Source organism: Lagenorhynchus albirostris, chromosome 7 (genome assembly GCF_949774975.1).
Source record: "Lagenorhynchus albirostris chromosome 7, mLagAlb1.1, whole genome shotgun sequence".
Taxonomy (NCBI): domain Eukaryota; kingdom Metazoa; phylum Chordata; class Mammalia; order Artiodactyla; family Delphinidae; genus Lagenorhynchus; species Lagenorhynchus albirostris.
In genome coordinates, this window is record NC_083101.1 from 81,042,326 (window position 1) to 81,060,050 (window position 17,725).

Here is a 17,725-nt window from a genome sequence, read left to right on the forward strand (position 1 = left end):
CAGTGGATAAGACTCTGCGCTCCCAATGCAGGGAGCCCGGGTTCGATCCCTGGTCAGGGAACTAGATCCTGCAATGCATGCTGCAACTAAGAGTCCGCATGCTGCAACTAAAGATCTCTCATGCCGCAACAAAGATCCCGCATGCCAAAACTAAGACTTGGTGCAGCCTAGATAAGTGTTTTTAAAAAGTTAAAAATCCTCTAAAATTTAAAAAAAAAAAAAGATCCCTCTTTAAAAAAGAAAATCCTGGCTCCTCCGTTTACTAGCTGTGTGATCTGGGATTTAGTTTCCTCATCTGTAGAGTGGGACTAATACTAATACCTATGTCAAAGGTTTCTGTGAGGATAAAGTGATACTATGTAATCTAGTGTTTACTATGTAAGCATTTAGAATAGTAGTTAGTATACTACATACTGAGCACTACATTTGTGCTAGCTATAAAGTTTTTATTAGTACAGGCTCCGTGGGACCCACACAATCATGAACAATGTGCCCTGGCAGTGACTGATCCACAGCAGCAGCCCTGGCACCACACATGTGGGGGCCTGGCTTATGTGCGAAGGTGTCTGTGGAATAGATGCTCCCTCCACAGAGGGAGGAGGGGCCTGATCAGGGGGCATTCTGTCTTCTCTCTCGCCTCACTTCATTATGCTGCATTTCTCTCACTTATTTAAGAGTGGTAGGCCTGGGGCTCATAAAGATAAACAGAAACAGGCCCATCCTTGAGGAACTCCCAGTAATTATCAGTAAATGTAACAAGGGTCATAAAAGTAGAGGGAAAGGAACAAAGAAGTCAGAGAAAACTTCACAGAGGAAGACACTTGAAAAGATCTCAAAACATCAGTTCACCAGTTAGCTTAAGAGGAAGGAGAAAGGATGTTCAGGGAACATCTGCAAAGGCTCAGAAGCCTGAAACAAGCATTGTATATTCAAGGAACAGTATTTTGCTATAGTTGAAATCTAGAAGGCATGATGAAAAGTGGCAGGAAATAAAGTTGTGGGGCCAGGAGGGCTCAGACTGTGGGAGAGGATGGGTCTTGATTTTGTTCTTTACTCAGAATATGATGGGGAGGGCTTCCCTGGTGGCTCAGTGGTTGAGAGTCCGCCTGCCGATGCAGGGGACATGGGTTTGTGCCCCGGTCCGGGAAGATCCCACATGCCGTGGAGCGGCTGGGCCCGTGAGCCACGGCCGCTGAGCCTGCGCGTCCGGAGCCTGTGCTCTGCAGTGGGAGGGGCCACAACAGTGAGAGGCCCGCGTACAGCAAAAAAAAAAAAATATGATGGGGAAGCCAGTGAAGCCTTGAGTGGGGGAGTAACATGATCAGATTTGAGGTGGAGAAGGACCCTCTCATAGCCATATAGAAGATGGAGGGGAAGGGAATGAGACTGAAGGTCAGAAAACTACTGCAACAGTGCCAGCAGGAGATGACAGGGACCTGAGCTAAACAGAAGCAGAAGATAAAAGGCCAGAAAGGAGGATGTTAAAGAGGGTAGAGTAGACTTTAGAGATAAGATGTAGAAGAAAGAGTCCAGACATTCCTAGTTTTCTGTTTGGAGTAATTGGGAAAGGGGCGCTAATTACTAAAACAGACAATGCAGGAGAAGGCATAACTACACTCAGGGAAAATAAGATGAGCTCAGTATGGGACATGTTGAGCCTTGAAGTGGCTTTTGGACACTTAGATGGCATCATTAGTCAGTAGGAACTGAGGTTTGGGATCTCAGGAAAGAGATGTGGACTGGTGGTGGTGGAAGCCCACAGAGGAGAATAAGTCTTCTCAGGAAGAATGAGCACAGTGAAAAGAGATAGGAGCCAAGAATGGAGTTCTGAGGAGCATCCAATCTTAGGGAATGAGTGGAAGAAGAAGACTGAGTAGGAGCAGAAAGACGAGATGTAGAAAAAGATCTAGGGAGACCTTCAAGTAGTTTCAAGGTGGAAGAAATCAACAGGGTCAAATAAACACATGAGTCTATAAGATAAAGACAATATTTAGAAATAAGGAAGTCACAGGTGGCCTCAGCAAACAGAGTTTTGCTTGAATGGTAAGAACAGAGCCCAGATTCCAGGGGATTTAGGAGGGAATAGGAGATGAGGAAGTAGAGACAGTGAACACAGGCTATTTTTTCAAGGAGCTAAACTGAGAAGAGAAGGAATGAGAGTGAATGACTGTCAGAGGGAGCTTTGGAGCTGAAGGACTCTTTGGAGCTAGGGAACACCTGACCACTGTCCTAGACTGAAGGGAAGGAAGCTGGGTCAACAAGGAGATGTTTGATGGAGCATGGTCTTTGAGGAGTCAAGAGAAGATGGAACCAGAATCAGACCAGAGGAGGAAGGCTCCTTGCTGAAATGGAAGGGAGGTGAAGATGGGTGGGGAATGCAGATAACATGGAGGCAGAAAGGTGGGTGGAAAGGTAAGGGAGTTCATTCCTAAAAGCCTAGTTAAGTAAAGAAGGGGTGAATGCTAAGGGATTGAGGAAAAGAGGGACACTTGGTGGCTAGCCAGGAGTGGAAGGAGATCAGACTGGTGGGGGTCCCAGCTACACAATCCTCATCTTTCACCCACCCTTGATCTCATCTTCAAGATGAAAGGTACTCTCCGTGGTGCTGAACAATTCTGCCTTTGTCTTGTGGACTGAGCACAGATGATTCAAACGACATGATTCAATTTTCACTTTCCCACAGGAAAGGTAACTTCTGTCCTCACCTTCAAGCACTAATTTTCTGGAAGATGGAAATTGAAATGGATTTAGAATGAGATATGAAGAGGGAAAGCGCTTGCACCAACATTATCTAAACTTTCTTCCCCTAACACACATGAATTTTCCTCTAGTTTTAGGAGGGCGTTGGTGGAGGCAGTTCTGAGTTATGAAATACTGAAAGGCTACCTCTGGAATAGAGTCATGTCTGTACCTTGTTCAATTCCCCTGGGTGAAAGCAGGAAGCAGGACAGAATTAGAGCAGGAACAGGGCCAGGAAGAAAGGTAGTGCTGACAAGGAAACGGGAAAACAGGGAAAGATCTGGAGATCAGGCCACTCTCTGACAGGTAGATGATGCAAGATAGGGTATCAAAGACCAACTCTGTTTCTGTCACAACTTGTTCGGCTCAGAAGCTACCTGGGGCTGTGGTCCCCTGCAGGGTTATGCCACTCCCCAAAAACATCTCTTGGCAATGGGTGGTAATAAGCATGTTTAGACATCAGTATTTAGAGGGAGATCCCAAAAAGGCAACACTATGCCTTTGTATCCAATGTCCATGGCTTGGCAGAAACCTAACCTCCAGTCCAAGAATATTCAGTACCAGTCTAGGCATTGGTTAGACCTCTCTACTTCCCTGAAGATGGCTGTTCATTCAGCCTCTAAGGCATTCATCTCTCTCTGACTCAACATCTCAACATGAGAATTAATTGGCCAACCTCACACTGGTCAGAATGGCCATCATCAAAAAAATCTACAAACAATAAATACTGGAGAGGGTGTGGAGAAAAGGGAACTCTCCTGCACTGTTGGTGGGAATGTAAATTGATATAGCCACTATGGAGAACAGTATGGAGGTTCCTTAAAAAACTAAAAATAGAACTACCATATGACCCAGAAATCCCACTACTGGGCACATCATATACCCTGAGAAAACCATAATTCAAAAAGATACATGTACCACAATGTTCATTGAAGCACTATTTACAATTGCCAGGACATGGAAGCAACCTAAATGTCCATCAACAGATGAATGGATAAAGAAGATGTGGCACATATATACAATGGAATATTACTCAGCCATAAAATGGAACGAAATTGAGTTACTTGTAGTGAGGTGGATGGACCTAGAATCTGTCATACAGAGTAAAGTAAGTCAGAAAGAGAAAAACAAATACCGTATGCTAACGCATATATATGGAATTTTAAAAAGTGGTACTGATGAACCTAGTGGAAGGGCAGGAATAAAGATGCAGACGTAGAGAACGGACTTGGGGGCATGGGGTGGGGGGAAGGGGAGGCTGGGATGAAGTGAGAGAGTAGCATTAACATATATACATTACCAAATGTGAAATGGATGGCTAGTGGGAAGCTGCTGCATAGCACAGGGAGATCAGCTCGGTGCTTTGTGATGACCTAGATGGATGGGGTAGGGAGGGTGGGAGGCAGGCTCAAGACGGAGGGGATATGGGGACATATGTATACATATAGCTGATTCACTTTGTTGTACAGCAGAAACTAACACAACATTGTAAAGCATATATACTCCAATAAAGATGTGGGAAAAAAAAGAGAATTATTTGGCCAATGACAGTTCCTGTTCTGCGGTACGATCTGAAGTCCTGAGTCCCATTTCCTGAGTCCAGTTGTTGGGCAGCTCCCACTTTTATTCCCTATCTCCCCCTTCACCAGGATTTCTCCAGGAGCTGCCTGAATTGCCAGGCAATTGGCCAGGACTTCAGTCCTTTTAGGACACATAAGTGGGCCCTTAGGAGTCCCACTTATAGGGAAGGACAAAGACCTCTCTCAGGCATAAGGTCTTTTGGGGGATATCTGAAGGAGAATCAGGGAAACAAGGGAGACAGTCTTTCCAAGTACTGTTCGTAGCTCTTACAAAGAGGGGAAGAAGAACAGAAGAGCTGGGAAAGTCTGTGAAGCCTGAATTTGGGAGAGGGGGCAGAGGATCCTGTCGAGCTCAGGGAGGCCTCTCTTACCAGTCTAAATCCCCTCAATCTTCAAGGTTTTTCTCTAAAAGAAGACTCAATTCAAACAAAGTCAACACACTGAGTGTCCATTCCTTTTCAGCTCTGGACTGGGTGCTGGTAGTAGAGAAGGAAAGCACACTTTCTCCACACACACCACACTTCTGCACAGCATTATGGGATAAAGAAAGTTCCCCAGAAAGAAGTGGAAAGGATTCTTATGGCTGGGCTAGAGTTCAAGAACTCAAGTTAGTCCTGTGTGTAACTGAAGATTTTCTGTTTCCTTAAACAGCTCCTAGGATGGAATTCATTACCAAAAACAAGCACCACCAAGCTTTAGTATCTTTGTGGTGGCTGTCATTGGGAGAATCAAAATGCAGAACCCCATGGCTAGTAACAGCTTTAGCCATGGTGAGTTTAATAGATTTTTCTATTATAAAGTAATACATGCCAAAATTTTTAAAAAATCACCTTGAGTTTTACCACTTCGAGGTAATCTTTGTTAATGTTCTAGTGTATTTGAGTCTTCTGTGTATACTACAGTAGCAACAATAGGTGGTTTCCCTCTCTGGGAGCTGGTGTTTCTCTTGTCCTCATGGTCACAGGGGTGGGCTTCTAGGTACCATGTTGGTTTTGTGTGGTCTTGCCCTTGCTTAGACCAGGCAGAGCCAATCAGAGTCTCCCCCAGAATTGGGAAGTGGGATGATGAGGAGATGTAAAGCTCAAGACTGTAGATTAGGTAGGAGAGAAGGCCATTGGGCAGGGAGACAAGAATAAAGCTGATGTTCAGAAAGAAGCAAACACAAGAGACAGAGAAAGCCTTCCCTAGGTTTCAGGTTCTGGTTCTAGAACTTGCCCTACCCTTCTAAGGTTTGACGTCATGCCTGTCCTTAGATACTATGAGAAAATCTAGTGTCCTTACTGTCTAGTTGCCTTTTTAGCTTATACTAGCTTGAGTTGGATTTTGTTACTGTAACCAGTAAGTACCAACTAATAAATAGGCATAGAACAACATTTAAAAAAAAACACACTGTATCTTATATTCTGTATTTAAAAAAATTAGTATTAGGACATAATCAACTCTCCATAGTTTTATATAGCTTTCTTAACCATCAGCTTAATGACTGCATAATATCCATAGAGGGGATGTACAATAACTTTTTAACCATTCACTTATTTTGGACATTCAGGTGGTTTGTACTTTTTCACTATTATAAATAATGCTACACTGAAATCCATATATATTTGCATTTAGGATGATTTCTTAAATAAAGTAGAATTACTAAGTAAAAAAGCATGAGCGCTTTTAAGATTCTTGATACATATTGCCAAACTGCTTTCCCAAAGGATTGTTCCAATTTACAATGCCTCCAGTCATGACCAAGAGGTATAGCGGGCCTTTTAGTATTTTATTTTTTGCTGTGTACCGAGGCATTTCAGGTCATCACATCTATCTATCATCTTCCAAGAGAGCTCTGCTCCAGTCCTTATTTACCTGGTTCCCTCTGGGGAATCTTCTTTCAAAGAATAGAATTTCCTCAGGGCATCATCTGCCAGACAAAATCTCCTGACTTGAGGCCACCAATTAAGAACAAAAGGAGAGAAGACTATAACACTGCAGCTTGGGAAAGGCTCTAAGTGGAGCACCAGTACTGCCTAGTTAGTAGCTGGCCACCATGCTTCAGCTGGTCCCTGGCCTGTGCCAGCCCATCAGCTGTAGGAACTGTGGCTGAAATTACAGAGCCAGGAGGCAAACCTCACAGAGTAAGTCTCCCTTGCTTTCAGACTTGGGGTGAGCCAATTAACCAAAATGGCTCTGGAGTTATTCCAGAGAGAGTGGCAGTTCCTACTCTCTTATGCATTATTGAGTTTTCAAAAATAGCTACTCAGAAACAGGGAGCGAAAAAGATGGTGAAAGATACGAAGCTAGTACTGGGATGGCAAAGAACTGTATTCATTTTTTAAATGGGGAGACAAGGGACCAGTGAGTTTTTAAAAAGATTTAGAATCCTGCTTTGCCTTCTTCATGGTTAGGACTGCTTACCCTAGATTGATGTTCCACTATTCATTCCCATTTCTACTCACCTGGAAACCCTATGACCAAAAAGCCTTTGTTTGGGAGACAGGACAAGTGCCTCAACTCAGGGACACCCACTGTAGCAGCTACGGCATGGGGGAAGCCTCTGCATAAAGGCCCAGGGGACAACCCTCATGACCCAGGAGATAGGAGCCAGGGCCAGAAATTGAGAAACCTTGGTTCCTCTGGGAGGCTTGACTTGGCCTAGTCCCTGACCTTCATCCCTACCCTCAAGCTCATCCTCTGAGCCAGATGCTGAGGAGGCGCCTGTCTTTCCTTGGACCAGAACCAGCTAGAGACACAGGTTTTGGCCTATACAGTATTGTGATCTGAAAGGTTTTTGAGCCCCAAATCCTGCTTCCCCCTCACCTGCTCCCATTTCAACCTCTTTAGGGAAAGACCATCTCACTTAATGAAGAAACGGGGGAAGGTGTAAAGATCTTTAGAAAGTAGATCAACAATGGCTAAAATGGTAAATTTTATGTTATATATATTTTACCACAATGGAAAAAAAAAGATTGACTGGCAGGGCTTGAGGCAGGAGGAGAAGATGGGATGAGGGTGGTCAGTGAAGAGGAAGCAGTCCCTTCTCTTTTTTAATTCAGTTTCGGCCAACACAGACTTTGGAGATGAGACCTTTCATAGAAATGATTCTAAAATCAAGGGAGGGCTTCCCTGGTGGCGCAGTGGTTAAGAATCCGCCTGCCAATGCAGGGGACATGGGTTCGAGCCCTGGTCCGGGAAGATCCCACATGCCGTGGAGCAACTAAGCCCGTGCGCCATAACTACTGAGCCCGCAAGCCATAACTACTGAAGCCCACGCTCTAGAGCCCGTGCTCCGCAACAAGAGAAGCCAACCGCAATGAGAGACCTGCGCACCACAACGAAGAGTCGCCCCCGCTCGCCGCAACTAGAGAAAGCCCGCGCGCAGCAACAAAGACCCAAGGCAGCCAAATAAATAAATAAATAAATTTATTAAAAAAATAAAATCAAGGGAGTGGGGCAAGGCAAGGGAATCTGGGGTTCTGGAAGGGCCCAAAGGAGGGAGAAAAAAGGGGACCAGATGTTCAGGGATACTAAAGCTTTAAGGAATGTGGTCCAGAGGATCCTTCAGTTTCTTTCCAGGATGTGGATTCTAGTTCCCCAGTGTAAGGAAGGAGGCACAGAACACTGAGGAGAGATGCTGCCAAGGAATTGACAGAGGGCATTTGGTTGGAGAGTTCTTGAGATTGGTCCTTCATCCAGTCAGCACATGGTAGGAAGCTGAAGCAAGAGAAATGTCAACAAACGTTGACATTTGGTCTCGGCCAAGAATACTTGTGGATCTCATCTGGATCTTGGCTCCAAATCTCACTTGAGGATTTTTGATAAACTTCAATTACTCAAGAGACTGAGTGAGCCAGGACGGCACTGGTTCTTGAATCTTTTGCACTCCTTGATTTCCCAAGAAAGCAAAGTAGTAGTCTGAAAGTCTATGGGAGGCCTTCCCAGAGCTGCCATCTCTGATCCCTTTCCTCTGGCCTTGGAAGAGTAAAGAGCTACTCAACTGCGATGGACAATGGACTTGAGGGCTGGTATCAAATAGCTCCTCTCTGTGGCATTTCCTGCCCCTGCCTTTCCTCTCCTTTTCATCCTCTTCTAACTCTCTAACCTCCATTATGCCTGGCAAGCACCACTTTCTGCTCACACAGACACCTTGCAGTTCTAAAACTCAGCCCTCTGGCCAGAGCAGTCTCCTGTTCTTTCCTTTTTGTCATCCCAATAATTAAGCACTGGAGAGCTTGCAATTTGTTAAAAAAAAAAAACTTGATGTTCACTGAAGACCAACAAGGGGCAGGCAGGGCACAATGCATTTTGGGGAGGGAAAAACACCAAGACCTGGTTCTTGCCAAGAGGACTTTAGTTGAAAGGTGGGGAGTTGACAGACACACAAATTAGCCTATTTTATGCAGAGAGAGGAGCATGGGAGGTAGGAATACATGAAGGGTGGTGGGAGCACAGAGGAGAGAGTGATGGCAGTGGAGGTTTGTTATCCTCCCTGACAAAGAGGGTCAGGCCTGGGAAGGAGCTTGATCAAAGCAGAGGCTCAGCTATTGGGTCAATGGGTACTTTGGCAAGAGGGTTTAGAGCAATGACTGGTGAGGCTTAGCGCTGGGACTAGGATGCTATTCTTACTACTTTTTTTAATCTTCTTTTTAAAAAATATTTATTTATTTATTTGGTTGCACCAGGTCTTAGTTGTGGCCGGTGGGCTCCTTAGTTGCGGCTCACCAGCTCCTTAGTTGCAGCACGTGGGCTCCTTAGTTGTGGCATGTGAACCCTTAGTTGCGGCATGCATGTAGGATCTAGTTCCCTGACCAGGGATCGAACCTGGGCCCCCTGCATTGGGAGCGTGCACTTATCCACTGCGCCACCAGGGAAGTCCGTATTCTTACTACTGTTTCATGCTGCTGCTAGTACAACCCCTACTCTGCCACAGGGCACTCAGCCCACCCCATTTCTGTGGGTCAAGTACAGAAATGTAGTGGGTTGAGTACATCAGGGGCTTTTCCTTTACCACTGAGATGCACAGACAACTCTCCCACAGGGAAGGGTCGAGAGGATCTAGGTGGGTGGCTGGGAAGTGTTTTTATTGGGAAGGCAAACAGGGATTCAGAGTCCTAAGAGAAAGATACGGTAGCTCTGGTGAAACAAACCCTCACTGCCTCAGGCAGTCACTCTCACCAGGCCTGCTTTGTGCAGCAGGGAGGTCAATGCTAAGGGCTCCTGGCAGCTCATGGCCCAGCTCAGAAGTGGAGGAGGTCAGAGAAGGGAAGAAGAGCCATAAAGGCTCATGAACCCTATCTGAGTTTCCCTAGAGAAGTCAGTTCTTCGAGTGGCCTGTTGGTGGTGGAAGAGTAGGAGGAAGGGGAGATTCCAGACTAGCACAAGCTCAAGGCAAGTTTTCAGCTGTGAAGCCAGCCAGTTGCTGGTTATGCATCTTTCCAGGGAAACAATACTCATCTGCAAAGTTAGATGGTCTTGGAGTCCCTGCTGGAGGGCTCCCCAGGCTCAAGGTGGGACAGAGTCTTTCCCTGCCCACCTGTCACTCCCTGGCTGGTGCAGTGACACTGAATGGATAACTCAAGGGTACAACCTCATTCCTGAGGCATCCACAGGAAGGGACCCTGAAACGACAAATAACCAATACCTACTCAAAGACCCCCTGTAGCTCTGAGCCCACACCTCTGAGGAACACCTCTTTTGCTCTGAAGACACCCGAGCAGGCTTCATCTCTTCTAGACAGTTCTGACACACCTGTACAGCTTACATCCTTCCATACCTGCTGAGCTTATCTGTGTACCTCTAGGATAGTACTTGTTCTTTTTTTTTTTTTCAGTTTTAGTGCACTTTAATGACAGTAGCTTCCAAAATTTTATGTACGCTGATAACAGGGAATAAAATTTAGGGTAGTACTTCTTAAACATTAATGTGCACACAGATCACCTGGGGATGTTGTTTAAATGCAGATTCTGATTCAGCAGGTCTGGAGTGGAGCCTGAGTATACACATTTCACAAAAGCTCCCGGGTGATACCAGTGTTCTTAGTACAGGGACCACACTTTGAATAGCAAGGCTCTAGGTCAGCCCTTCTACACCTACACCATGCGCAGACAGCCCCTCAAAGAGCTCTCTGCCCCAGCCTTAATCTGGTTACATTCTTAGTGTGAAGACAGCATGATGGCTTGGTGGGGGAGGAGATTAGGGAGACTGCCCAAAGCTCATGTTGGGGAGGCAGCTCTGCTAAGAGCTCTGGCTGGGCCCAGGCAGGGAGGTGTTCAGAACAACTTAGCCCAGGTGTGGTTCTTCTGGAATTTATCAAATTGTTTAAGATCTCTTGGACACCTGATATATGTATAGCTATGGTGCTAGATGCTTTATGTATGTTATCTCATTTAATCCTCCTAAAAGACCAAGTAAGGTAGATATCATTCCTGTTTTAAAAATGAAGAACCTGGTTGTATAAAGCAATACGTTCAAAGTCACACTTTGAAGGTGGTAGCACTAGGATTTGAATCTAATTTGCTCATTTAAAAATATCCCAGCCCCTCCTCAGAGACATCAGATAAAGTCATTAGATTAACAACACACTAGAACTTCCATAGCCGTGGGACTGTGGTCTTGTAAAGCAGGCACTTTGAAGGCTGGTACTAGTCTAGTCATGTCTCCAGTGCTCAGCCGATACTTGGAGCCCCTCTTTAGAAAATGGCATGCATGCGTTCTCATCACCAGCCTCCTGCTCAATGAGTTCTCCATAGGAAGAAAATATGAGAGCCACTGAAGCAGTCAATAACTCAAGATGGAGAGACAGAGAGACTGGCAGCAAGCAAGAAAAAGCACTGGGAACTGTGAATGCTGAGCCCACGAGAGAAAAGCAGAGGGCAGCACAAGAAAACGAAATAAAAAGGTCTCAGCCACTAATTCAGTTCTGGTCCCACATTTTCTATTATATTATATTCTAGGCACTGTGCTGGGTGCTGCTGATACAAAGATAATGTGGTCTTTGCCCATGAAGAGCTCATAGGCCAGTAAGGTAAATGAATAAGCAGATAATTTTAATAATATGCCAAGGGCTAGAACAGAGGTTTGTATTGAGTATTTTAGATACACAAGATAAAAGCATCTATCCCGCCCTTAGGAATTAGGGAAGACTTCTTCAAAGAAAGCTAACGCATGAAGGGTGAGGTAGAAGTGAACCAGATGAAGAAAGGAATAGAGAACAAAAAAGAAAAGAAAGTAGTGGGGAAGAAGACACGCATGACTATATGGCAAAAGGAATAGCTCAATTTTGCTGGGATGTTAAATGGTAGAGGGTGAAGTGGCCAGTGATGAGACTAGAACGGGATGAAGGCTTAAAATCATGAAGGGCTTTGTGAGTCATGTTCAGGGCTTTGGACTTTAACTGGAAATAATGGGGAGGCATTGAAGGATTTTAAGCCCATCGTCAGATTTATAGAGACAGATCACTCTGGGAGCAGTGTGGGGAGAATGAGAAGGAATGATTAAACTAGAGGCAGGGCACTAGATAAGAGGCATTGCAAAAGGTGATAAAAGCTGGAAAAAGGCAGCGTCAGTGGCGTTGGAGAAAAGGGGATGGAAAAGAAAAACATGTCGAGGTCAAACTGCCAGGGCTCAGTGGCTGATTGGATCTGTGTTTGAGGGAAAGACATAGGCAAGGATAACTCCCAGGTTTCTTCCTGACTCAGGTGCCTGGGTGAATTGTGATGCCACCAAATGACAGAGAAGCAGAAATAAGGGTAAGTTTAGTGATTTTGTTTTGGGCAGGGGTGTGTGTATGCGTGTCTATAAATATGAAGGGTTGGAGAAAAGAATTTGGCCAACACCAAAATTGAAGTGGGGGGCAGAAGAAGACTGACAGCTGCGGTCAGAGAGGCAGGGTACCAAGGAGAAACTGATGTCATGGACGTCAGGGAAGGAAAAGGTTTTGAGAAGGAAAATGTGAAACTGGAGGATGGTTGAGGCTGGGGGAAAGAGCCAGCAGAGAGGGGCCAGCTGTTCAAAGACATTGAGAAAGAGAACTCAAGACATACCGTTCGTTCTCTGGTTTGCTGACATTTCAGCAGAAACAATTTTGTTCTCAACAATTATGGGTTTGATCCTTGGCAGGCTTGAGACTCCCCACAGAGAGAAACCCTTCAATAGAGAAGTCCAGCCATGGTCCAGAGATCAAGGCAGGTCTGCTATTTCTTAGGAAGTGTGGGCAAGAGTGGGCTGAAGGCAAGGGATTCTGACCAGGGTCTGGCCAACCTCAAAATAACAGCAAGCAGAAGGGTGTGCAGTTGCCCCAAGTTCTGGCTGCACCACAGTCCTGACTACCTTGGGTCATCACCCCCAGAAGATGGAAAAAAGCAGCAAAGACCCTCGGTTTCGGGACTTCCCTGGTGGCCCAGTGGTTAAGAATCCACCTGTCAATGCAGGGGACATGGATTCGAGCCCTGGTCTGGGAAGATCCCACATGCCGCAGAGCAACTAAGCCTGTGCGCCACAACTACTGAGCCTGCACTCTAGAGCCCACGAGCCACAATGAGTGAGCCTGTGTGCCACAAACACTGAAGCCCGGGCGCCTAGAGCCCGTGCTCTGCAACAAGAGAAGCCACCGCGATGAGAAGCCCGCACACCGCAAAGAAGAGTAGCCCCTGCTCACTGCAACTAGAGAAAGCCCACGTGCTGCAACAAAGACCCAACGCAGACAAAAATAAAAAATAAATAATTTATTAGGAAAAAGAAAAAGACCCTGGGTTTCTAGTCCTTGGGCAGGAAGCCTGCAGAGACTTAACAGGAGCAGCCTGGGAAGCCAGAACAGAGGGATTCCCAGAGGAAGAGCTTGCATTGAGATTTTTCTAGAATCTGGAACACCTGCTCCACCAACCGCAAACATCCAGCAGAGGCTCAATCTTAGAACCTATACTCTGAGTGATCATGATTATTTAGTGATCATGATTTCTCACTTTTAAAACCTTCAATAATACTTTTCTGCAAAAATAAACAAAGTAAAACTGAAGAGTCTTTTGACTTACTTATTAATCAGATACAGTCATGGAGTCTAAACTGCATGTCTCCACTGTGAGAAAAGTTAAGAAATGGTACAGTTAGAGTTGGTGTAGATCCTAGTTTTTCTGTCTCCTGCATCCAAACATCAGAACCCATGGGTGAGCAGGCAGGGCACTGAGGTATAGGAAAGCCAGGCCTGCGCTAGGGCAAAGGACTGGCAAATTCAGTGAGGTCAGACACAAACCTTGACTTTGGGGGCCTATTGCATTTTGAAAAAAATTATGTTTAGAAGATGAAGAGGCACTTCCCTGGTGGTGCGGTGGTTAAGAATCCACCTGCCAATGCAGGGGACGTGGGTTCGAGCCCTGGTCCAGGAAGATCGCACATGCCATGGAGCAACTAAGCCCGCGGGCCACAACTACTGAAGCCCGCACGCCTAGAGCCCATGCTCCACAACAAGAGAAGCCACCGCAGTGAGAAGCCCGTGCACTGCAACAAACAGTAGTCCCCTCTCGCTGCAACTATAGAAAGCCCGCGTGCAGCAATGAAGACCCAACACAGCCAAAAATAAATAAATAAAATAAATATATTTAAAAAAAAAAGAAGATGGACTGTGTTTGGCTATTTACAAAAATAGGTCTATGAATGCTGCCAGAGTTGAATGGACATTTTATGCCATTTGATGCATTTGAAACAACCCAACAAGCTGGAAATTTTTTGCTGTGAAAGGGATGCTTGTTCTGTAGAGTTAAATCTTGGTTCCAATTAGAAACTCCAGAAAGTTCCTATGTCCCCTGGCAGGAGAACAATGCTTTTTCTTCACTCCACAACCTTGTAGCAGTCAGAAAGTTAGTTACAAGGCCTCACATCTGGGCTTCTAAGAAGCCCAGAATAACCATTTCCAGGAGTATTTTGGCTTCTATATGGACACCTAATTTCACAGGCAGTAGGAATCTGCCTTGTTCATATTATAACTTTCACTCTTTCCCCTACTCCCTTCTATCTTTCACTCCAATGAAAACCTAAGCATTGGATCCTTGGTGATTTTATCCTACTGCAATGTTTAAGAGAGTAATTATCAACTCCCTGTTACATGTAGGTGGGACTAAGACAAGTCCTCTCTCTGTAGATAGGAGAACTGACGGTCTATGGAGAGAAACCAAGAATCCTGGATCCCAGTCTACAGTCAACACAGGGCTGCTTTGGATTCTGAGAGAATTTTGCCACCCACCCCCCTCTGGCCCAGCTCCAGCCAGCTGCAAATTGTCTGGATCCAGCCGCTTCAACACACTGATGTTATCGGCCTCGCAGTGCCTGGAGCATGCAGATAGGAACAGGCAATGGCGCCATCTCACCGGACGCAGTAATGTAATTTAGTTTCTGAAATCCAAGTATAAAATCTTGAAAGCTGACTTTTTTTTTATCTACCTCAGGAGGGGGGGCGATGGTGTGGAATTCCCAGCAGAACCATCTAAACAGGGAAACGGCTTCTGTCATGTATTAATAAATAGTTCAAAGCAATGGAGAAACATACAGAGAGGTTTCGTAGGGAAAGTAAGTGTCTAGTCTTTCTTGCTTCCTCTCTCCTACTTCCTCTGAGCTGTGAGGACCACTCCATTTGTGTGAACCCCAGGCTGGGGCTAGAAGCACCTCTCCCGAGCATTCCTGTGAGCGTCCCCTGAGCTAGGGAGATGGAACAGGCACCAGCCTCCCCTGGGGGCAAGCCATGGCAGTTTGAGTGGGTCTCAACTAGCCCTTTTTTTTTTTTTTTGAAAGAAGTTCCTCAGACCAGGATGAAGGCAAATAAACAGTCACTTGCCTTTCCTTCCGTTTCCCCAACCTCACCTCTTCCCCTGGCTTACTATACTTTGCGTCACTGGTCTTCTTTGCTCCTAATGGAGCACCAAGATCCTTCCCCACCTCCTGCTCCTCTTCTGGCTAGATCTTGTCCTTCATGGCTGAGCTGACACATCACTCCTTAAGAGTAGCTTCCCGGGCTTCCCTGGTGGCGCAGTGGTTGAGAGTCCGCCTGCCGATGCAGGGGACACCGGTTCGTGCCCCGGTCCGGGAAGATCCCACATGCCGCGGAGCGGCTGAGCCCCGTGAGCCATGGCCGCTGAGTCTGCACGTCCGGAGCCTGTGCTCCGCAATGGGAGAGGCCACAACAGTGAGAGGCCCGCGTACCGCAAAAAAAAAAAAAAAAAAAGTAGCTTCCCATGAACACCAGGCTACGTTAGGTCCCTCTACAACATGCTCTCATAGTCCTTCCCCTCATACATTTCAACTCCAAGTCACCTTCTCGTGGGGACTGATCACTGCTAGCTGAGCAGACACAGCTTTCTTTGTGACTCAAGGGTCAGGCTCGGATTTTGCTTGATAAACACTCCCATCACTATATAAGTAAGGCCCAACTCTTATTGTCAAGTATCAGAGGAGTGGGCAGCCTGCTTGGAATCCAAACCATCAGAAAACCCTTTGGAGGGAGATAGGGGTTGGGCTGCTCTGATCCTCTGTTCAGAGTGCTTTCTGACAACCTGGGGCTTGCAGCCATGTTTACCAGGCAGTGAACCACCCGAGGTAGGGGAGTTCTTGGGAGTTCAGATATAAGGGCAAGGAGATGGCAAAAAGAAACAAAAAACCACAAGAAATCTCCCCAAACAGTAAACACAACCTCTGGCTGAAGAGTAGGACCTGGGGCTTCCAGTTTTGCCTGTGAATTGCACTGAGAGTCTAGACAGGTCGTTTCACTCTCTGAGCTCCCAGATCTGTTTTTATTTGGGCCCTGAGATTCTAGAAAGAGCCTCCAGGCCAGAGAGTAAATGAGTTGTCCCAGGTCAATGCCAGACGGCAGCCCTGGGATTAGAATTCATGGGCCCTTCTTTCCAGCCGGCTGCTCCCTCCCCTGAGTCCTGAACTGTTTCTTCTTCTAAATGCTCAGGATTGTATTCAATTTAGTAAGGTTTGTGGTCACATAATTACTGCTCCTAAGTAAAACAATAACTACAGAGCATCCGCTGTAAGGAAGGCAAACATGGGGGCGCCTTTGACCTTGAGAGAACAGCCAAAAGCAAGCTCTGGCTGAGGTTAGGCCTGCTCTACTTGAATAAAAACCAACGCAAACAACTCTCTTGGGATCTGGCAGAGACCTCATCTGTTCTCATTTCTTCTCCAGGCTTCCTTGTTTGTCAAAAGCTTGTGCTTAATACCATAGTAAGGGCCTCTCCTGGAAGCTGGAATACACTATTTTCAGGCGCGAGAGGGATGGTCTAGGATCCAGATCCTCTGAGCATCTTTTCATCTATAAACTAGTTACTACATTGTTAATGCTCCCATCTCCAGGAGTACTAGACAGCTACACCTCTTCAGGTGAGGCTGGGGCAGCCCTAGTCCTAGCCCAAACTCTGCCAGGTCCACTCAGGCCTCAGGGAACATTGAATGTTCTTTTCTCCTCCCTGCCTTCCCCAGTCCCATTATGACTGGCTAGTGCTAAGAGAGGGAGCCTGCAGCTGTTCTCTGGTGGTTTCACTATTGCTGTAGCACCTGCTTCTTTGACCAGAAAGTTCTCTGAGGATAAGGTACGTAATGGCCTTTGGGCTCAGACACTGCCTTCAATCAGGGACCCAGGAGCCTATGAGAGGTGGAGAAAGCAATGGAGGAGATCTTTGCACAAGGCCCAGAGCAAGGCTGTTGGAAGGGATTGGATCCTGAGTGTTTTCACTCAGGCTCAATGCAGGCAGACTTACCTTCCCTCCTCAATCACCAGCCCAGGCAATCAAAGTGCACAGTAACCTCATTTGCTGGCTCTGATTCATTTAGACATGGACGAGGCCTGGAGGTAGAGGAGGAATTTCAACTAGAAAATCCAGGCCCTAGTAGATGATTATGATTCCTCTGTCCTTCTAGACTCCTCACGTACACCCCTCCTCTAAATGATTTGGGGAATGAGGAAGGGAACCCCTTTATAGTGCGAATTTAACTCTCCTCTACCTAGAGGCCATGTGCATGTCTAGGGTTGGGGCGACAGGCTGTCTCATTTCTGCTTCTACTTGCTACACCTGCCCCCCCGACTTTATGTCAATGCCCTTCCCCTAAAAGAAGACGTCTTTAAATTCAGTGTACTCCCACTGCCAGGCTGAAGGTACACTGACAGCTCGTGAAAGGTTCCGGCTTCAAACCTTGAAACCTGCTCAATGCTTCTCCTCAGTTTCCCCTGCCTCATACCCCCCACTCTCAGATTGAAGAGGGGAGTACAGGGGTATTATAGACAAAGGCTCTTTTAACACTTCTTGTTCCACTAGACTCTTACCACCCACCCCCTATCCCTACTCACTCAGAGTCCTACAGCCCTGAGGTAACAGGATGGCAGATCCTGACCAGGGACAGCTCAGGAAATGACATGGTGGTCTTGAAGGCTTATT

General features: G+C 46.3%; 1 protein-coding gene across 10 annotated transcripts in view; it reads right to left on the reverse strand.

Moving 5' to 3' along the window:
* FAM219A (family with sequence similarity 219 member A) overlaps positions 1–17,725 on the reverse strand; it is a 54,994-nt gene that overhangs the window by 10,793 nt on the left and 26,476 nt on the right. For 3 of the 10 annotated variants that reach the window (XM_060155271.1, XM_060155268.1, XM_060155267.1), the window contains exon 2: positions 2,565–2,722. The exons of the other annotated variants lie outside the window; for them this stretch is intronic. In XM_060155271.1, coding sequence (XP_060011254.1) covers positions 2,565–2,576 — 12 coding nt within the window. In that variant the 5' untranslated portion in view covers positions 2,577–2,722. The remainder of the gene's footprint in view (positions 1–2,564; positions 2,723–17,725) is intronic. 10 annotated transcript variants of the gene reach the window in all.